Source organism: Macrosteles quadrilineatus, unplaced genomic scaffold (assembly GCF_028750875.1).
Source record: "Macrosteles quadrilineatus isolate MER2022 unplaced genomic scaffold, UCM_ALF_1.0 Scaffold_4__1_contigs__length_99947679, whole genome shotgun sequence".
NCBI lineage: Eukaryota > Metazoa > Arthropoda > Insecta > Hemiptera > Cicadellidae > Macrosteles > Macrosteles quadrilineatus.
This window is the reverse complement of record NW_026542597.1, coordinates 47,935,963-47,958,551: the sequence shown is the minus strand read 5'-3', so window position 1 is coordinate 47,958,551 and position 22,589 is coordinate 47,935,963. Positions and strand designations below refer to the sequence as shown.

Here is a 22,589-nt window from a genome sequence, read left to right as displayed (position 1 = left end):
GTTGAACATGTTGTGAGAAACTGGGACTACTTTTCAATCTTATCCCACGACAGTGACAGGAATAATTACCCTAATTCCAGGGAATACTTCTATGAAATGTCTGATTCTAAAAAAATTTGAACTTATTTTTTAAACTGCAAAAAACTGATTGTTTAACAATTTTAAAGTTGTTGTAAAATAGTTACAACTTGTCTTAAAACTTATTTTTTTAACTGCAAAAAACTGATTGTTTAACAATTTTAAAATTGTTGTAAAATAGTTACAACTTGTATTAAAACTTATTTTTTTAAACTAGAAAAACTGATCGCTAAACAATTTTAAAATTGTTGTAAAATAGTTACAACTTGTATTAAAACTTATTTTTTTAACAGCAAAAAAATTTATTGTTAAACAATTTTAAAATTGTTTCAATCTTATGTTAAAATTTTTGTAATATGAAGTTTAAATCAAAATGTTTTAAAATTGTTATACAACAATTGTAATTCAATTTTTGAAAATTTTAAAGAATATTTTTACTTATTGGGGTAGTACTCACTCGTGCGGATGTAATTCCACACCAGGGATTGTCGCATCCACAGTGCATGCCTATAAATGTCCACAATTCGTGACCTCCTAGTAGCTGGATTACAGGACGACCCCACCATCCCAGTCACACCTACTATTATAAGATCAAAGAAAGCCTCTCAAACATTTCAGTTTTTGATTTTCTCTGCTTATTTGTGTTATTAAATGCATGCATGGGCATTAGCTTTCTTAGTGAGAGGTTATGTTTCAATTCATTAAACGAAGAACGAAGAGGAAACAAGAAATGGTTATACTTTTTTCTCCAGTTAGGCACTGCCTCTTCAATATTTAGAAACTCCTGGATTATGAAGCAGAAAACAAAAACAATGGAATATAATGCATGGATTATAAGTCAGATAGACGATGCAGACATTTATCAAACTATATTTAGAACTTTGTATTTCGGCTGCCAATTATTCTGTATAGACAGGTGCCTGCCACAAACCCCCATGGAATTAGTAGTGTTAAGCAATAGAAAATTTTTTTGTAAAGGAAAAAAATTTAATTTTTTGTTTGTTAATTTTTGTGTATCAATTGGACCTCACTGTCAAGTTTTGTAATCTTTGGCAAGGCCAAGATGTTGTATTATCATAAATAATATTTATAAATAATACACCATATAGTACCTTTTTTTTAATTATTTTTAATGACTGATGCATTTCAACACTAAGGTCATGGTCACAGTCTTTCACAATGTCATTAAATTTAAATATGTAAATATTTAAATATCATCCTACTTATCCTACTAATATTATAAATGAGAAAGTAATATTATAAATGAGAAAGTTTGGATGGATGGATGTATGTTTGTGACAAGTAAATGTGAAAAATACTGGTCGGATTGGGCTGAAATTTAGCTCACATTCCCAATTAACATATAGACACATTCTTATCTCAAAAGTCCTTTTGGGCTCCGCCCCAGTGGCTCTAGAGTTTCCCATGTTAACCTTATGTGTAATCATATTTTAAAAGGAATAAAAGAATTTTGTCAGCTGTTTCAACTACACAAGTTGGTTCTATGATATTGAATAGCATTAAAAAGTTACAAGGCTTACCAACAGGGTGCAGTACTATTATTTTTTACATTTATGACAACAATATCCATTAAAGGTTAAATTTTGTTTTTAATAGTATATTTCGTACCTAGGGCCGAAAATTAGGTTTTGCCGGCTCGAGATAGTTTTTAAGTTCGAGACGAAGTCGAGAACTTAAATCGATCGAGAGCTGCAAAACCATTTCGGTCCGTGATACGAACGCTATTTTTCACCACACTATACCCTATTACCACTATTCACGACTATAATATAGTCAAAACAACTACAACTTTAAGGTTATGTGAAGAAATAATTTGAAGAATCAGCAAAAATAAAAATAAATAGTTGCTAGGCAACGGTGATAATAACACAATTATATTGCAATGCTATGGATTTTGATTGTGTATTTAAAATGCAATCATGTTTTAAGTAAGTAAGCGGACAGCTGATTTTGCGGCCCCGGCCTGTAAAAACCTGCTCGGTCCCCAAATTATGGACAGCTGGCATCGCCAGCAAAACGTAACTTTCGGCCACCAATTAACGTATGTAATACAGCCAAAAACATGATAGTGTGGTGAAAAAGGCTTTTGTGTAGCTATTTTATCAACAGATGTAAAGATCAAAATGTTTCAATTATGTGTTCTCTTCCCGTTGCAAAGCACGGGTACAACACTTGGTGGAAGGAAAAAACATAGGTGTGCTATTCCCGTCATATTCTGACGTCACTCGGATTGCAAACAAAAGATCGCCTGATTGTAACTGTCAAATTAGTATATGTATTTGTTTTGATTTGGTTGTTATTGTTTTTATAATGTATGTTTTTATAAAAAAATAATAACAATCAAATCAAAACAAATACATACTAATTTGACAGTTACAATCAGGGGATCTTTTGTTTGCAATCCGAGTGACGTCAGAATATGACGGGAATAGCACACCTATGTTTTTCCTTCCACCATGGGTACAACCAAGCCTTGGTACAACAGCTAGTAAATAAATATATTGGAATTTGAATCTCTATTTATCTGTCTGAGAAATAAAATATACAGTCATATGTTAACGAATAAACATATTGTTCCTTCAAATACAAATAATAACTTTTGAATCAATCATTAAAATGTTGTAAACCCAATTCCAGATCAAAAGTGAAATGTTCACATTAAAACTACTTTTAATACTTCAAATATTCACTGTAAACTGGAGGTTGTTTCAATTTCAACATTTACAACCCACATTTAACAAAGTTCCCTGTAGTAATGATCATAATTGTAACTACTACCAAGCCGAGGAAGGATTCCAGTGTTCTTTATGTGCTGAGGACAAAACCAAAGAAAAACACTGCCTCGCTACTTTCTTAGACAAAAGATGGTTTCTTGATGAGTGTGAATTGCCAAAGACCTGCAACATGGGATGTAATAACAATGGGAAATGTGTTATTGAAAAAGACTACAAGCAAGGGTGTGTCTGTCCTCAGGGATTCTATGGCCAGTTTTGCGAGTTTCCTGCTAAAATAGGTGAGAAAAAAATATTTTTTTCTTGAGGAGTTTTTATTTGTTGCAAATAATATAATCGTGCCATTAGGTTCCCCTTCTTATTTCACAAAAAGTATCCTAACTGAAAATGTCATTGTCTTGTCAAAATATTGAACATCTCTCGTGGCCGCAGAAACATCATCATTGTCACCTGTGGGGGGAGTGTTCTCATCAACATCCACGATTGCAGAAAAAGTGTGAATTTTTCAATTGCGTGGGCGTGATCCACGTAGCTGCGTTCTACGGTAGCTATCGCTGCCATTGTGTGGAATAGGTATTAAATAAAAGCATTTGATTGTAATTATATTAACAATGAAAACCAAATTATATCACTTAATGACATTTGAGCTTTGAAAAATGTCATAAAAGCTCCTAGTATGGAATCAGGTATCCAAACTGTGAGCACACTAAGCTGAATCCTCTCTGATGCTGCAAAACATTGCCAACAAAAGTTTAAAGATATGATTAATTCAAAAAGAGCTATGGATGGCTACAAACATAAATTTACGAGCACAGCTTAATGTACGCGTGTGAATTAATGTGTGGTATGCAATCAATGTGGTACTCTTTGTGCTCTCCTTTTAAAGCTATGAAATATTAGGAATTGTTCATGTGTCACACATTAACCAGTCAGTTTAACTTATGTCCTATCATTTTACAACTTAATCCTCTTTCAAAGACAGCCTTCACAATGTCAATCCCATGATCACCTTAACCAGGGGGCTTGAGACTTGTGCTTGTAAAACAAATCAGGGTAAAATATACTTATTGCGGTACGCTAATCTAGGCCTCTATAGGGATGTATCCAAGTGATTTTTAACTTGATTTTTTATGTTCTGTGCTATTTATTATATACTTCACATTTAAAATATGATTTTATCCAAGCCATTTAAAAGTAGATATAAGAATTAATAAGTCTATACACAAAAGTTTGTGAAGGAATTTGGTGTATTATTTTCAGGCCAAGAATATTTCCGCATGATCCAGTGGCATAGAAAAAATGCATTTGTAAAGCCTGGAGAAATAACAAGGTTCTATTTCAAGATTGATTGTGATGCCAAATTAGCCCGTACTGGAGTGAATAGGATGTTTAAAACTGGATTGGGGAATATAGTTAATTTAGGAGAGGCTGGAAAAAGAGGACATGCTCCAGACTTTTCCGAGAACACGGATGGTAAAGAGAAACTTTGACTAATACATACTTTGTATTCTATGGTAGTAGAAGTAATTGTTAGTTGGCCAAAGTTGATAATACTCAGCAGTTTTGGCTACAACACTGGGCTTTGGTAAAAAAAATTTGTAAATACAAATTATAGGACCAAAATGCTTTTATTTTGCTATCTTAACACATATACAAATTTAAAAAGTTCGAGGAAAAAAAATTATTTAGTGTTAAAAATATTGAGATATGAAGACAGCAGATATAGTAAGTCTTCTTCTTTATTGCATCAGCATCAGCTATTGAGATGGAGACGCCACCTAGGTCCGTATTTTAACCCAAGAATGAGCGAAGGATGAGTGTAGAGTATGGTTTGAGCAGTCATCTGTGTAGCTTTGTTACCATACTACGATCAGCTGTTTCACCAGTCATGATCATTTTAAAGCCCAATGATCAGGGACAGCTGGGTCCGATTCTGAACCATAAGAAGCTTAACTTTCTGAGAATTAAACCGGCCTGCTATTTCTGAATTTGAACCTTTTTATTGCTAGGCTAGCACTTTAATCACTCAGCTACCCAGCCATTATAGAAATATGTTGTAGACATTTTAAAGTTGCAAGACCTTGCAACTTACAAGTTACATTATGCAAGTTACATTACGCAAGTTACATTATGCAAGTTACATTATGTTAAGACACATATTGTTTTGTTATTTGGTTTGATTGAAGCAGTATAAAAAATTGGTGTGTTGGTGAGGAAGGATTTTATTGCCAATGTGCATCCCACCCTCATCTCTAATACATTCAATCTACTGTCATTTTTCAGATCCTTCGCTAACAGTTCAGTTTGAGGACTACATTGACATGCAGTACCCCTATTTACTGCCAGAAAACGAGTATGGGGTGACTGTGCTGAAGATGAACAACAAGCTGAAAGGATATTTGTCTGCACTAGATGTTAAAATTAAGACTACTCCTTTTACGTATGCATATTACACTTATAAAGTATTTGTCAATTATGATCACATCCCAGTAATGAAATGCATTCCGGTCATACGGCTAACAAACTGGTGAGTCCAACGTTAAATTATAACTAAACGTTTAGTTTTGAATAAAAAGTGTCTAGCATTAACATTAAAAAGTAAACATTAGGGGTATCAAATGTTTAATAACTTATGTGTAATAATTATTAATTATTATTTTTAGAAAAATTCTGATCAAAGAAATGATCAGATCAGAAAATTATCAGTCCTAGATTATTTTGAAATTAATATTATTTTATTTACCTTTTTAATAGCGCAAGAACACATTTTAACTCGTCAAAATCAGTTTTCCATCGTAATGAGAACATTATCATCAAACACAATGTAAAATTTTTGGAGGACGGAGCTTACTTGTCAACAGCAAAAGAGAATCGACAGAAATGCACAATGGAGGACACGACCTGGATATGGACATGGTCCAAGTGTAAGAGATTTGATTTCATTTAGGCCCACTTAGTAATAATTTTTATTTACATGTTAAGGAAGGATACACAACTAACTCACCTGAAGTCCCAGGAGGATAATAGAACACATAAAAGTTAGAGATAATTCTAAAGCCAAGTTGTTTTTTTTTATTTTCCCCTTAAAATCTCTTTATATGTTAAGTGACTCAAGACCACAAAAATGAAATTTATTAGTTAAATAGCTTAAGTTAACAGACAAATGAAAAACAATATGAGATTATATTTTAGTACTTGGAAATATGATGTTTTAAATATTTCAGTCGTCCTGAAATGGAAAATAGTATTGAACTATTGAACTGAAAAAGAATTTTTACAATGATTAATGTTGATGTTGAAAAAAAGAATTTTCTTTTTCAGAACCTGTATCTTGAGGATCAGTCCTAGACGCCCCAATTTTTGTGGTTTTATCAATGATTTGCCTTATTTCATTCCTTGTTAAACTCTTTAAACCACTCTTTAAGCTGATCCGAATTTGATCTAATCACTCGAGGAACCGGAATGAGGTGTCAAGGTTAGCTAAAGATTGGTTTGAAGAAAATTACTGAAATCCAAACTATACAATAACAGAATAAATTAATTTTAACCTTTAATAAAATCATGATTAGAGTAAATCAGTAAAATTGCTAGGAACCTATACTGATCAATTCAAATGAGCAGACAGACTATTATGTAGTAAATTGACCTGAATAATATCTTGTTTACAAAAATTAAAGGGCAATGTTAGTGAAAAATAGGTCTCGATTGTTAATGCCCATTTTCCCATTCCCATCTACAATACGGGGTAACTCTTCAGGAGCAAAAACAGATTGATAAAGGTAGTCAGATTCATTTGGGGAGTAAAGCCCAGTCAATTGTAGAAAAGATCTCAAAGCTGCAAACTTTTAAACCCTTCCATGTTTGTATGTTGTAAATTATTACATTCCAAAGAATGTTAATTTTTACAGTAAAAAATTACATATATCTCTCTGTATATAGGACTACATGAGCATTAAAAAAACAACCATCTTATTTTTAATTTACCACTTGCAAGACTTCCACTAACACACAATATCTACAAAAATATTGCATAATTCAGTTATTTTTGTTAGGGGCCTATATTAATTACCTCCTGCAGCAACAAATCCAACCAAAATCTGAAAAACTCCCAGGGATCATGACTGAAATCCATTTTCTTTCTGTCTTGATGAGTTTTTGTTCTTGTAGGAGTTTTAGGATGTAAATTTTGTTAAAGATATATTAGTATACTTTTGTAAATTCATCTCTTTGTGAAATTATTACCTGTTTTATTTTACTGTTAGGTATTTTGGTGTTAGGCTGTTGGTACTATATGTATGTTATTTGATGTCAGTTGCTCCTTTGGCCCACAAGCATGGATCTCATTCACATGATTTACTAATATGTGTCAAAATTAGTATATGAATAATAATGTATATGTACAAGTTTAAATTGTTACATCCTAGTTATGAAGAGGTTGTTTTAGGTAATGATAATAGGAGAACTACATTTCAAGGAGATGGAGAAATGATTGAAGAAGGAAGCGCAATTGGAAACATCCGTATATTTGAAAAGTTTACCCTCGGTATCGGAAAGTATCGGGTAAATCTTAGGATAAAAAGAGTAATACAAGCTTCTACAAATGAAAATTTTGACGAGGTGAGCTCTTAGGTTGTACCAAAAAATGTTTAAATTAGCAAAAATCAGTTGAACCAAACCTCTTGCTTTGATCTGTGCCATATTCATATTTACCTACAGATAAAGTTTTGCTTGTTTTATACGTGCAAGATACCTGGTGAAATTGAACTAATGGTGAGAAAATTATCATATGTATTTATGATAGATTGTAAAAATTAAATACCCTTAAAATAGTACCATTTACAACTCTGTCATAACTTGCGGAAATTTATTGTTCTGTTATGAATTTATAAGATAACTTATTTAATGTTACTAATAACTTCCATGTAGGTATGATACATTGTATTATATCATGACTCATGAGTTGTATAAAAAGAGGTTAAGCTAGCTCTTAAACTCACTCTCACTCCGTTGGCCATTTATACCCAAGGCAGGATTTGGCCGCACCAACAACTGCTCTCCATCTCTCTCTATCTTCTGCCTCTTCCACTGCTGCCCCCACTTCTCTGACATCCTTAGTTCTGAATTTATCTACTGATATGAACTGAATCCACTTAGCTCTGAAACTTTACCTTAAATTCCCAGGACCAACAAAAATGCTACATTTTACTCTTACTATTGTAATCTCTAAATTGTTTTGCCCAAAACTGATTCCAAAATTTTGATTCCGAAAGCTAATTATTGATTGATAATGTATATTTCAGTGTTATTTTCAAGTGAAACCATTACCCCTTAAAGCAGTAATCGAAGGTGGAGAAGTAAGGAGGGTTATGAAGAATACTGGAGTGTCCCTGGTTGCAAAACATTCCTACGACCCAAACCAACCATCAACCGACCAGAGTTCTCTTATGATACTTTGGACATGCGAATGTTTAACAAAACACATCCAGAATTGCGAGGATACTTGCAAAATGAACAAGAATAATCCTGTTTGGTTATCAGGTGTGTACAAATTTTGAATGTTGCAACACTTTTCAGATTGCATGAGGTATGTGCAATGTCAAAGTAACTACAGTGCTTAAAAATATAATTTTATAAAATTTTTATCTTAAGACTATGATTATGAATTATGATTCTAATTATAATTATGTAACAAATAATAATTAAAATCCCCTGAAACAGTAAACTTGACTGTAGTAGGAAGTAACCCCACCATAAATTAATATATTCTTTGTTTTTAGCCAACCAGGAATTCTTTTTATACTCAACTCAGCTGCAGTACAATGCAGAGTATAAGTTCACCCTGACTGTGGACAGCACAATCAGGTATAAAGACACAAAGATAGCTCCTCAGTTCAGTTATGTTACCATCAAAGTGGCTAATGAGTCTGACATTGCAGTGACTAACTATTTTATTGCGTAAGTATACTGTAATCTCTTCTACATACCTTGGATAAAGATTAGTTAAAAAAAATATGAAATCGTCTTCTCTAACTGAGAGGTATCACATAGTTTTTAAAAGCAGAAAGTTTTAAAAGCACCCAATAGTTGGTTCTTTTAACTCTAATTAAATATATAGATGTCGAAGAATTGTATGATAATTGTTGTCCAATACAAACTAACTTGTGTTTTTAGATGCGTGATAAACTGTTTAAAAGATGGGACTCTGCCCAATGAAGTGTTGTTTTTGAAAGCAAAAGTCTCTGTGATAGGAAAGTCAAAGAGCAAAGTAAACAAGAGTATGAAATTTAACTGGGTTTACTCAAAGGAAAATGATTCAGTGCTCCATCCAGTGGATTCAATTTTGCTTACCACTGACCTTCCTACCAGTATGCTAGCGATCAAGGAAGGTTCTTTTACACAAGGGGTGACCTACACTATCATGCTTAGAGGTAAATTGAAACACATTTTGGTCGGATATAATATGGGATATACCTAAGAGTCATAAAACAGAGGTTTTAAATAATTTAATTAATTGTAAAACTGTTGATTTGAATTGTTAATACAAGAGTTGTCCGGGAATTAAGGACTCCATCGGTTCCCACCGCAGCCAAGTGTTCAAGTTCAAATCTGAGACCAACATCATGTTCTTTACTATGATTAGAAGTGAATGTGAATCACTATAAGGCGCTAACATGTCTAAAAACCAAGCACCCACTGAGTATATGAGTATACTACACTTACTTACATATTAATCTACCACCAACCTACACCCCCTACCTTGTATGATAATCTATTTTTATGTTCCAGAATATGATAACCCAGAACATGTTGCACAATACAGCTTCAAAATGTCTTCCATACATTATGAGGGAGGCTGCAGAGTAGAGCCTGAGTCAGGAGTGAAAGGACTCACACCGTTTGATATCATCTGTGATGGATTTGAAGGTCTGGTTTATGAATTTTATGATAAAAGTGAAGAAGACGTGGCTGAAAACTTGGTTTTTAATGGTAAGAAACTCATCATATAGACTGAAGTTTGAGTACATCTTATCTTACTATCTATAATATTAAAACAAAACAGTGTTTTTTTATTCACGATTCTGAATCAACCACTCGACGGATTTTCATGATTTTTGTGTTGAAAGAAAGATAATTTTGAGAACTAGGGAATGTCGAAGCCATAGTTTTTGTTTACGGTCCCAGTTATTTAGAAATTAAGTTTTAATTTTTGAAAAGTCTAGCAGCCGACGCGAAGATTCTAAATTAGCTTTTGGTGTAATATAATTTGCTTAACATAACAGCTGTAAACATTCAGCGTTTGTAACACAAATTCAGCATTTGGATAAAATTAAAAGACATACTAAAGGGTTGACTTATTTATACTATGTGTAATACTAATCATTGATACGTTCAATCCTTCGATGAGAGGATGACAGATTATTTAAATATACATAGGTAAAATACTAGGATGTTCAAAGGATTTTTAAATAAATCTTTGTAATCTTCGGTTTGTTTTAGTGCAATATAATTTTCTTTTAACTAACAGCTGGTTAAATATAAAAATGCTCTGTAGAACTATGAGGTTATTTTATTTACTCAGATTTTGTCATTGATTATAGGAAATAAGTAAGATTAGTAGACCACCGAGAAAAGTAACACCATCGTTGTATACAAGTCGAGGCTCTGTACACGAGTCTTAAAAAAAGGATATACAAATTATTATACTGCTAAACTTTTTTAGGAAAGGGTAGGAAATTCCATTTTTTACACGTTTTAATTTATCTTGGTTTGTTTACAATCAATGTTTTTGAATGATTAAACTTTGTTTGGATTAGGCCCGGAAATATTGATGTCATAAAGAAGGAGATCAAGAATCCTCAGGAATACAATTTTAAATTACCACCACAACCCAGACGGGTTTTATCCAAAGATATACAGATATGAATTACATAGATTGAGCACAACGTCATCATTGACCTAGAATACTACAATTAGACTAACCATCCTTTTATGAAATCTAAAAAGTTGTTTGGCGTGTGTTTAGTTGTTGTGGTTACGTTTGGAGACGCTGAATTTTATAGTTTAAATAAATGAATATGGGGAATTACGGTGTACATTGATTCAATGAGGTTGGTTTAATTATTAAGGAAATGGTTTAATCATTAGAACTGATAACGGAATTGATAATAAACATAGACAATTAATTACGTCACTGGCTTTACTAGCGTGTTTTACGTTTTAAATTCCTTCAACATGTGACCAGTTATTTTGTTCAAATGAATATTATTTTATTTTTGACTCAGCTGTTTACCAAAACAAACTATATGTTGTTGTTTTTACTTTTCTTTGTTTACACTAATTTATTTAGCAATTGATGCAGTGAAATTGATACAAAGGATATGTGTGGACGATTCGTTTGATGATGTCAGGACACAAACGTTATAATTATGTGTACTGTGAAGTTTATTGGATGTGTTCGTTTTATTTTAGAGAGTTTCTATTCAGACCTACTGGAAATTGTGTATAGTATGAGTAATTGTATTGTGTTGATATTGATTATGGAAGAGGCAGGTATGCGATGGAATTGGAAGGTGATATCGTTGACTAGGCCTATACACTTTGTCAATTGATAATTACTCTTTCTACTGTAGGCTGCTATAAAATTTTTCTTTATACGTGTAAGCTAGCTGTTCTGATTTATACACAGTTTTAACTGACCACTCCCGTACGAAGGACGGGCTAAAACCTCGTTATTATAAATGTGAAAGTTAGTGTGTTTGTTTGTTTGTGTGTTTGAAGTTCAATCACGCATAAACCACTGGACGGATTGGGCTGAAATTTGGCATGATGATAGCTTACATTCCTAATTAACATATAGGCATATTCTTATCTCAAAAATCCTTTCGGGCTCCGCCCCAGTGGCTCTGTAATTACCCTTGTTAACCTTATGAGTATTCATATTTAAAGGGAATTAAAGAATTTAGTCAGCTGTTTCAACTAAAAAAGTTGGTTCTATGATATGGAAAAGCATTAAAAAGTTATAAGATTTACCAACAGGGTGCAGCACTATATTTTTTGCATTTATGAAAACAGCTAATTTGAACTAAGCAGCAACAAAAAACTGTTATTCACAATGAGAACTGTCAAAGTAGGATTGTTTACAGTTATGTTTATGTTTTTCATTTCATGAATAATTTGTGATATTTTGCAAATTGTTGATAATTTATTTTTTTCTATTGTTTAGGTGAAGTGGTAGAAAATTATGGCTATGGTAGATGTGTAATACTATAGAATACTGTAAATTTAAAAAAGCAAATTTTATCAAACTTTGTCCTCCCTTATTGCAAACACAAAGCTTGAGTATAACTGCAATAAGCATTTTATACTTATATTCCAACCCCGTACGAAGGACGGGTACTCTGCTAGTCATGTATAAAACTATATTATTTGAGTTGTATGGGTCGGCAATATATATTTCCTCGTGCTCATAGTATAGAGAACTTCAATATGGTGTCTCACAAAGTGGTTTGGATGTTAGGTTTTATATTACTTGCTCTTTTATACAGCAAACATTTTAAAACTAATCATAAATTGTATAATAGGTGCTGAAAGTATTCTGTGAACATTTTATCCTCCTAACATGTTTAAAAACAAAATGACAGTACCTATATTAAAGATTCTACCCATTCACTTCCCTATTCAAAATTAATTTCTTAATCAACTATCTGATTTGTTTCTTGATTAAAGTTTTGACACTTATTGTTGAACAGTTGTTTGTTTGAAGAATATTGCTTGAGCTACAAAACCAAGCCTTAATAAGTAGAGTTTTATCGTAACTGAATTTCAAAGAGTGACTTTAAATGTTGGACAAAAAGTCATGTGCTGTTCAAGGTAACATTACAGAAACAGTTGGACTGGTGAAAGCTTGAACATGGGATTAGTATGTCTAGTTATATAGTTATACAGTGAAGTTATAATGTACTGATGACATACAGTTATTACGTTGACTAGCTGTGTTATTGGACTACATACGAGAATGCTTTTGTATGTTCACCAAATTTTATACTTTAATATCTCTTTATTTTGTCTTTGGTGTTTAGGCAGAATGCTTGGAACCTCTGAGTTTCATGGAGTCCTGAATGATGTAAGGATAACAAGAGGACATATTGTCATCTATATAATAAACAAAATCAGCGGATTATATATAGAAAAGAGTCTGAAAGTGCAGGTAAGTGTTCATAACGGTAATTTCCATAGAAAATGTAAAAAGGAACTATATTGGATAAGGTCCTACACTTTATTTAATCTAGATAGGTGGTCAGACCAGTGGCGGCTCTAGGACCTAGTCTAGGGGGGGGCTCCGGGGGGTGGGGGGGGTGTGGAGCACCCCCCAACAGGAGAGGGGGGTCCGGGGGTCCTCCCCCGGAAAAATTTTTAAATTTTTAAAGCCGTTTGGTGACTTTCTGAAGCAATTTTAACGCCTAAAACTGTGTCCAATAATAGTCCAAAAACTCCCATTTCACCTGTTGTTTGTTATGCATGAGCAAATAGACATAAGTAGAGTAAAGTAAAGTATATTTTTTAAATAGTTTTTACCAATTTATTTAATAGATCAGATTTATTATCCTAATATAACTAGGCCTATATTAAATATGAATAGATATTGCAAAACATAACAATTAATCCTCTATTGTGGTTTCTATTTCATAATTCAACTTTTTAAACCTAGTTTTAATTTGTACTGCTCAATTTCGGAATTTTGGGGGAGGGGTTTGACCCTCTAACCCCCCTCCCTGCCTACGGCCTTGTAAAACGGGACTACACTGTATTGAAAATATAACTAACAATTGATAATTTAATAGTAAAAAATCCACGGCAATAATGAGTAGATAACCAAACGGCAAGGCCTGACATTGATTGAATTGTATAATTTAAACACCCACGGCAATAACGAATAGAAAACCAAACCATGAGGGTAAGGCTTGACTAATTGTATTTTATATTAAAACATCCACGGCAATATGAGTAGAAAACCATACCATGAGGATAAGGCCTAACTTTAATTGTACTGTTTGAATGTGAAATCCATCCTCCTTTCTTTCTGCCCGGCGAAGTGATCTATTACTTTTTCGTTGAAGTTTAAAGTTGACAACAGCTTTTTTTCGATAGAACACATAGCAAGCGCACTTAGTCTGTCTTGTTTCATGGTACTCCTGGTAAACGTTTTAATTCGTTTCAAAGTAGAGAAACAACGTTCACTTTCCGAAGTAGTCATAGGTATTGTGCTTATGATTTTTAAAAGTTTGATTGACTCTGGAAGCACATCTTTGAGGTTGTTGTCATAGACAAAGTTGAGTAGTCTTAATGACCCTGTGGCCGTTGAAAAATCATCCCTATTGTAAATAACATTTAACTCCTGTTTCAATTCAGTTTTATTTAGGCTAAATAGTTCCGCAGCAGCGTGTAACTCTTTTTCGGGAAACTTGGTTTTAAACTCCCCAAACAAACTTGGCTGAAACAGTTTTGCCGCGGACAAATGATTTACAAACGTAAAACGGTCATCAATTCCCAACGTAATTATGTCACACACTTCCTTTGCGACGACGCGTTTTTGATCGTCGTGTCTTCTCCGCTTTTTGCTCGATTCGGGTTCACTATCTCTCGGTTGATCTAACATGGTCGAGTTTCTTACGCGATCTACCACAGTTTTGAAATCGCCGACAAACTTAAACGCCTTGACGCAATCAATTGTTGTTTGCTGCAGTTGGTTGTACAGAATGTCACTGTGGGGCAGTATTTGATTGAAAAAGTCCAGCCAGAAAATAAAGTCTTCGTCTTTTAGAATACTTCTTAGGCCAACAGCTTTATTTATTGTGGCATAGTCATTGGTGTCATCGTCGAGTATGTAACTTAAACATTCCTCCAACTCTCTTTGATAATTAAAAATTGTGCTTACAATTCTGGATTTAAAATTCCACCGAGTACCTGAGCTTTTTGGAATACGACGTTTTACTATCTCATCGAGAACTGCAGTTCTCTTTGTTGACTGGGAAAAGAATGATGAAACCCCTCGATATTACTGAAGAATATCTTAACCTGCTTATTTTGTGTAGCACTGCGTTCAATGATTAAGTTTAATTGATGTGCGTAACAGTGGACAAAATTTGCATTCTTATATTTAGATTTTACACGCGCTTGTACTCCCGTGTGTTGGCCACTCATTACGGAAGCCCCATCGTAGCTCTGGGCAATGACTTTATCAGGAGTTTTGTCGAGGTTTAATTGCTCTAATACTTCAAAAATTGTTTCGCTAACTGATTCTGCATCATGGCCTTTTGGTCTAATAAAAGTGATAAATCGCTCGTGAATCGTGCCATTCAGCTCGTACCTAATAACAAATACTAGTTGGAATAAAGTGGCACAGTCAGTTGTTTCGTCGGCTTCAATAGCAACATAGTCGGTTTGTGTCAATTCGTCACGAATCATTTGCAGACAAACGTAATATATTGAGTCCAATAACTCGTTCTGTATGGTTTTAGACAGACCCAAAAACACTCGGTTATTTGTTTGATTTATGTGCTGTTGCAATGTTACATCCAGCTCCGCCATAAGGTTAACCAAACCACGAAATATGCCAGGATTTTTTGAATTTTCGCGTTCATCATGTCCTCGTAATGCTAATTCAAACGCTCCACAAAATTTAATTGCATCAATTAGCTTACTTAGAATGTATCGATTTTTCGAAACATCTTCATTTTGTTTTTGTATTCTTAACCTATATGCATTGTCCAATTGGCATCTAATATCAACTTTACCTAAAACAGCATATTCTATTGACGCATTTATGTGTTTTTCACTTGTTTTGTGTTTTTTAACTTTTTCCAGTAGATGTTTAAGGTCTGAAATGCCGTCTACAGTCCATGCTCTATCTTGAACCCCCATGACCAAACAAGTGTAGCAGAAAAATGAATTTTTAATTGAACAACCACATAGCCAATCTGCATGATTGTACATATGTGGCGAAAATTTCCGTGTGAAGCTATTCTTATTCTTTGAACTGTTTTGAATTTGGTTTATGTTCATGAAAGGTCTAGGAGGTCCTAATTTTTTCAAAGAAATTCTGTGGTCAATATTTTTGATCCCTTCATTGATAATCAGGCTAACTTCGTTAGTGACGTTAGCCGTCGACGACAACGAAATGCCGCCGTCCATTATTATTTAGATTTAGGCCTTCAACCCACGGCAAATTTACCCGTAATAACTTATTAAGACTAATAATAAGTAACTATAACTAAAATTGTCCGAGTCACTTTACCTATGGTTAGTTTACTTAGTTTTCGGGTTGATTAGGTTAGCCTATACTAAAACTACAGACGTAACTTATTGACTCAAAGATACGAACTAACTAACTCAATCAATTAAGTATAACTATTAATAATTTCTACTTAGCTCTTTCAATCTTCAACAAACTACCGCTGCCTTCCTTACGCCTCCATCACTATCACTAAACACTATTGATCACAAAACAACAGGTCGTTTGGCACTAAACTATAACTGAACTGTGGTCATGGACATGGAAAGAAGTGAGGTTAGTTAATGTTTAGTTTATGGTAGTGACAGTGTGGATGATGGCTCCAGCGCTGCCAACATGGTTCTTCCTATCCTAATCGTGTGTGATGCAGAATTATCCAGTTTAGGGTGGCTGCCCTGATTTATGGATGCGCGCGCAGCTTTGGACTCTGCCCCAGAGTCCCTATTGTAAAGCATTGGAATGACGTCACGGCACCCTCAGCGCTGTTAGGTGTTTCTACCATAAGACTACATGCATTGAGTTTGGGACGGAGGTTGCCGCCGTCCGCAATCCACATTATGAAAGCGACTATCGCAAAACAGTCATTACTGGATTCAAAATTTAAAACTATTTCATTTCATATTATTATCATATTGATTAAGTAGTCGTAAGTAATTGTAATTTAATTTTAATTACGACATATTATTTTTTTATTACATAAATAAAAAAAATATTGATTTCTGTATTGTTGGGAGGGCGGCGTCCGAGAGTCCTTATGGGCTAGCCGCTACTGGGTCAGACATAAGGTGGGCTCTGAACTTGACATGGTCATATTGCCGAAAGCCATTGTTTATTGAATTTACTTTGAACCTCTGGGACAAAAGTCCAACATTCTAACCACCTGAATGAAGGAAACCTTTCATAGGTTATGGATAAAACACAATAACAATGTCATTGATAGAAACTGCCTGACACAGAGTCATCAAAGAATGTATCCTGCTCCTCTTCAGAGTGTTCTGACATTTGTAATAGGACATAGTTAAATAGACATTTCAACTAGATTCAGACATGAGCATTGGCAATGTAGCCTATGGGAATAAAATTACTACCTAAGTATGTACAGACTATTTAAGAAAATGAAAGCCATGAATTCCTAATCAAAATCTATAGTTTTACTATGGATAAAACATAGTCCCTTAGTAGATTTTCCATCTTTATGGAACAGCTGAAGACAATTTTATTGTTAGTTCTGTCCGGTTTTCTGTATATGTCGTGTTTTGTTTACAATTTGTTTCTTGTTATTTCAGCAATTTAAAACCTCATTTAACCAAATAAAACTATCTAATCATAAACAATTAATTGTCCACGTGCTATATAACCAAACAGTGAGACATAAAAATTATGAGAAACTACCCTAAAATAATAGAAACAAATTGTAAACAAAACACAACATCTACAGAAAACCGGACAAACTAACAATAAAATAGGCTTCAGCTGTTCTATAAGGATGGGAAATCTACCAAAGGACTATGTTTTATCTCTGGTTTTACCCAGTTTGATAAACTTGTTATGATTAAGTTACGGTACCTTTTATATTGGTCAGTTGCCTTTTAACTAGTGATGGACGAGACTAGATTTTTCACTTCGAGACGAGACGAGACAAGATTTTTTTTATTCCAGCGGAACGGGATTTTTTTTTTTAATTTTTAAAATTAAAATTTTTTTTAAACTTTTTAATAATTTAAAATGAAAAAAAAAAATAAAAAAATGAAAGTTTTTTTGTCGAAAATATGATGTAAGTATTTCAATCCTGCCCGAAGCTTTGACATAAAAAATTTTTAAAAAATCTCGAAGTTTTGGGTCTTGTCCATCACTAATTTTTCTTTTTACTTCCTTCCCCTATACACTGTACATTATATGGAGAAAATGTTTTGTCAAAATGTTCTAGTTGAGTCTAAGTTGAAATATCCGTTTTTGGTGAAATATCCATTTTGGGTCCATAACATAAACATAATAGATTTAACAATTCTGTAATTTTCAAAATTATCAATGACGTAGAAATAAACTCCAAACAATCTGGCAACACTGGTAGAGAACAGGCAACACCACAACACTTGGAAAAACCCATCCCCCAGCCCTGAAACCAGTCGACCTATACCCGTCATCGCCGTTCTGCGCCGCCGGTGTAATCAATATCTAATACTCTTACATTATATAATGTAAAGTCCTCCACAAACACTTGTACACAGTGACTTTTAGTTTTAAGGTACTCTGAAGATGCAACAATTGTGGCAAATGCTTATTATAGTAACCTCATCTTATAGGGAGGAACAATAAAATCGAGAACAAAAAGGCAACTAGCAAATATGATTACTTTATTCCTAATCCAGTGACCTGTACCAGTGTAGGGTTTTGGTAATCTAATAATAAATTTGCCTGTTCTAGCTGTCACCATGGAATATAAGTGATCAGCGAATGAAGGAAATCAGAAAAAACCTTACTTCTACAGTAAATCTAAACGATTTGTCATGTAGGTAAACATTTATACTTTTAACTCCTACTTTTTGACAATTGATTTACCATCTCTAATCTGATATACTATGTATACTCAATTAAGAAAAGAATATCCATTATAAACACATGGTATTTTTGATGATAAAATGCCACTTTTTTCTAAATCCAACTTCCTCTATTATAAGTTTTAAAAATACAATTTAAACACTCATGAAGTTGTCAAAATGATCCAACATGTGTAATAGTTCTAATTGTATCCAATTAAACTTAGTATTTTGTTTACTTAAGATTAACTATAGGTCAGTGTAAAAATAAGTTATTTGTATTATCAGTTATCAGGTCCTTTAAAACACCCACCATTCCATAAGTTGTATTTGATGATATTATATGAATCGTAATGATGAAAATGTGATTTGCTGTAGTCACTTTAGGTACATGTAATAGATTGACTAGAGCACAAACAAAATTAAATGAATCTATAACTATTTTACAATATGGTGCTGCATTTATAATTTTGATAAAAAGTACCTAATTAAATATTTAAGAAGTTGTTAATTTTTCAGCTATAATGAACTACATCTCATTCATTCCTGATACTTTGCCTGAGCAAGTAAATAAACATGAAATGCTGAGTTTGCTTCTAGAACCTATCTCGCAGGTATTCAGTTTATCTACGTCTAAAAGTATTAAGTAAAGTAAAGTATAGTATGAACACATGTTTGTATATTGTTGTTTGTAACTAGTGAAATATTTTGTATTTACTTATTTACTATAATAGCAATACTAGTGAATTTTACAATCGTTAGTTTTCAATCTGATAATAATGAATCTAAAATAAACGGTATCAGCAATCTGACACATACTTTCTCCCATTAGCTTGTCAACAACCATTTTCATGGGTAAGCGATGAGAGTAGACTAGGCCCGTTTCTTAAAAAAGGCAATGCAAGAAGCATTTCATGTAACAATTGAGGAAACAGCGTTTTTGATTCGAATAGGGGTAATCTCGGAGATAAAACATACAAAAGTTTGAGTAATGGTCTTTAATTAAATGGTCGCTTTATTTGGGTTTATTATAAATTATTTGGGACCAAATAAATTAATCAGCAGGTTTGCTGCTGCGGGGGTAATTAACTCTGAAGGATTTAATTTACTTTACTTAATTAAATAAATAAATAAAATCCTATAATATATAAATAAAGACTTAACTCTGAAATGGTCTTTTTCTTATATTTCTTGTTCTCTTCCGAGGACAGAAGTTTTGGCGGCCATGTTGGAACCTATGCCCTCTAAACTCAAAAAGAGTAAATAATGAGTGTTGCAATGCGTTTGGAATCCGATAAAATGCATTTGTAAGCGTTTAAATAATTATTTTAAGCCAACAAACAAGGGAGATATGAGGAAATTAGAGTTTTTGGCGGTTATCTTGGCCGCCATCTTGGATACCGCACTTCCGGTTCAAATTCCGCGTTGGCAACAGGCAGATTCGTACTCAGCAGGGTTGAAATACCCTATAAAAACGTTGTTTCACCAATTGTTACATGAAATGCTTCGTGCACTTTATAGAGAGGGATTTTATAATTATTGGCCTGCTCTAAGAGTCTTGGGGCCTCAAATGCTTTGTCATGGTTTCTTATTAGTTTCTAGAATCAAGTTTGTAATTTATACATATTCCCTTAGGTTACACTCAACACAGTGGCGGATGTGAAACTAAGTGCTTCAACAATGAAAATCGTTTTACAAACACTAAATAGGCCTACACCTTTAAACGTTGACTTGGGACTCATTTCAAAGACATTGGCTTTAGTATCAAGTCAGACTGAAATCATTGTAAATGCTGTAAAAAATAGAGGGACATTGCAATGGACGTCTTCGCAGGAAGTTAAACTTGTAGCGACGTAAGGATAACAATCAGTATCATTAGTAGCATAGTAGTCTGTGTATGTTTATAAAATGTGAATAGTTTAAATTATTGCATGTTTTACAAAATCTAAATCAGTATAGGCCTAATGCTATTAAGCTCTAAGCTCAAGAACTGGCAAATTATTAGCAAGTACAGTGGATTTTTTGGCAATGATTTATTCAGTTCCTTAATTTAAAAGTATCCACAATAATATGTTGATAGTCATGGTTCACAAATGAAAGTAACCTAGAAAATATTATTATATTTCGTAAATAACTTATGTTTTCTAATAATTTCCAGAGCTCTGCTTGAATGTCTAAACACAGCTCTTAAATGTGAAAGCGTAAAGACTAGTGGACTGTCTGAAGAAAAAACTGGTTTTGACACCTTGTTTTTGGTAAGCTAAGAAGTAAAGTAGAACCATTTAAGAATATTTCATTTACTCTAAAAATTATTTACCTAGTTAATCTACAGAGTACCAAGTTTTAAGCAAAACCTCTGATTTAGTCTTTAAAAGGCAAAATAGACTTTTGACCTATCACTCACATTCTTTTAAAAACTTATCATAACTCCCTTGAAACTCTACCATATACAATAACTATAGCGCATATCAACGTCATAATAATAACTACACTGGCACTCTAAAAAAAATATAATTTTGTTCGCGTGAGATTTATCCCATCCTTGTTGGCAATACACTTGAGAGTTAGTGGTAGGTTCTTGTGAATAATGACACACTAGGTTATAACTGCTCAGTTAACATATAGGTGCTGACTGGGCTGAGACATGGTGTGGACTGATATGAATATAGAGAATTAGGCAGCGTTGGAAAAGGTGGTGTGTGATATGACGCCATTGGACATGTCATGACCTCCCTTTATAAAAAAATCATCTGATTTCAACTTGCAAATACAAACATACACAATATAGATCATGGTAACATTGGTAACATCATGATGGTACAAGTAACAAAGGTAACATTATGATGGTACAAAAATGATCTTAAATGTTCCTTTCAATTTACTTTGCCCCTTTCGCTCCCTTTTACAATTAATTCAAGCAAATGGGTTTTGGATTTGATGATATCTGTAGCAAAAAAAAAATATTTGCTTTTTGTAAGAGCTTCTTTACTTTTTCATACTTACTGTAGGCGTTCATTTAGTATTTTGAATTTCCGGAATCACATTTCCAAAGTTTTTACATGTCAAGTCCTATAACATAATTTTTGTACACAACAGTCTGATATTTGAAGGTTTTGTATGATTCATTGTAAACATATTTCCAGCCTTATGTTTATTTTTATATGGGCTTTCAGTTGAGACAAAATGCAAAAGAAAATAGTGAGATACTTGATAAAGTTAAAGACATTCTTTCCTACATTCAGGCCCCAGGACTGCCACCTAATAAATTGGCTACTTTTGACAAATCATTTCAAATTTGGACCATGGTAAGTGAAAACAATTATTCTACATTTGAAAGGTTAAACTGTTTAACAGATAGAGAGAGATGACAAGTTTGTTCGTTTTCGTGATGTTCCAGTCCAGTGAGCTGAAACCCTACTGGACTGAGGTAGTTTTAGGACTATGTCCTCTTCAGCCATAAAAGTTGATAAAAAGTTCTGTACTTAGTAAATGAAATATCATACTTGTTCTTAAACTGTAATTAACGTTTTTTTATCGTTTGTTTATAATTGCTTTAATTTTAATTCAACAATTTCATTTAAAGGTTTTAATAGTTACATTTACAAAAGCTGTATAGTTAAACAAAATCAGCAGTTTCAAACAGTTAATCAATTCTGTTTGACATTGGCTTACACTAGGGTGTTTTAATCATCTCTGATGGATGATTCTATTTAGGGACAAGAAAGCAAATGTGCATTATGAATCAAGTTATTTCAATTGATTGAATGAATCCAATAAACCTCATATTGTTGATATTTCCATAAACACAGCTCAGAATAGAAGATTACTAATTCAGGAGTTTCCCATACTCATGTATATTTGAGCAATTTTTCATATGGGCACAACCTATGTTTAGTATAACAGTCAAGTTTGTTTTTTATACTAAGTAGT

The 22,589-nt window shown here is 33.3% G+C and overlaps 1 protein-coding gene across 1 annotated transcript in view; it reads left to right on the top strand.

Annotated features, from left to right (window-relative positions):
* The first annotated feature begins 2,702 nt into the window (after positions 1 to 2,702).
* Positions 2,703 to 22,589, top strand: part of LOC128992907 (uncharacterized) — an 83,584-nt gene continuing 63,697 nt past the window's right edge. The window contains exons 1-15 of the mRNA XM_054416652.1: positions 2,703 to 3,112; positions 4,092 to 4,304; positions 5,115 to 5,358; positions 5,586 to 5,755; positions 7,276 to 7,448; positions 8,132 to 8,369; positions 8,609 to 8,786; positions 9,003 to 9,259; positions 9,618 to 9,818; positions 12,911 to 13,038; positions 18,547 to 18,631; positions 19,179 to 19,273; positions 20,295 to 20,512; positions 20,818 to 20,914; positions 21,833 to 21,964. Coding sequence (XP_054272627.1) covers positions 2,749 to 3,112; positions 4,092 to 4,304; positions 5,115 to 5,358; positions 5,586 to 5,755; positions 7,276 to 7,448; positions 8,132 to 8,369; positions 8,609 to 8,786; positions 9,003 to 9,259; positions 9,618 to 9,818; positions 12,911 to 13,038; positions 18,547 to 18,631; positions 19,179 to 19,273; positions 20,295 to 20,512; positions 20,818 to 20,914; positions 21,833 to 21,964 — 2,793 coding nt within the window. The 5' untranslated portion in view covers positions 2,703 to 2,748. The remainder of the gene's footprint in view (positions 3,113 to 4,091; positions 4,305 to 5,114; positions 5,359 to 5,585; positions 5,756 to 7,275; positions 7,449 to 8,131; positions 8,370 to 8,608; positions 8,787 to 9,002; positions 9,260 to 9,617; positions 9,819 to 12,910; positions 13,039 to 18,546; positions 18,632 to 19,178; positions 19,274 to 20,294; positions 20,513 to 20,817; positions 20,915 to 21,832; positions 21,965 to 22,589) is intronic.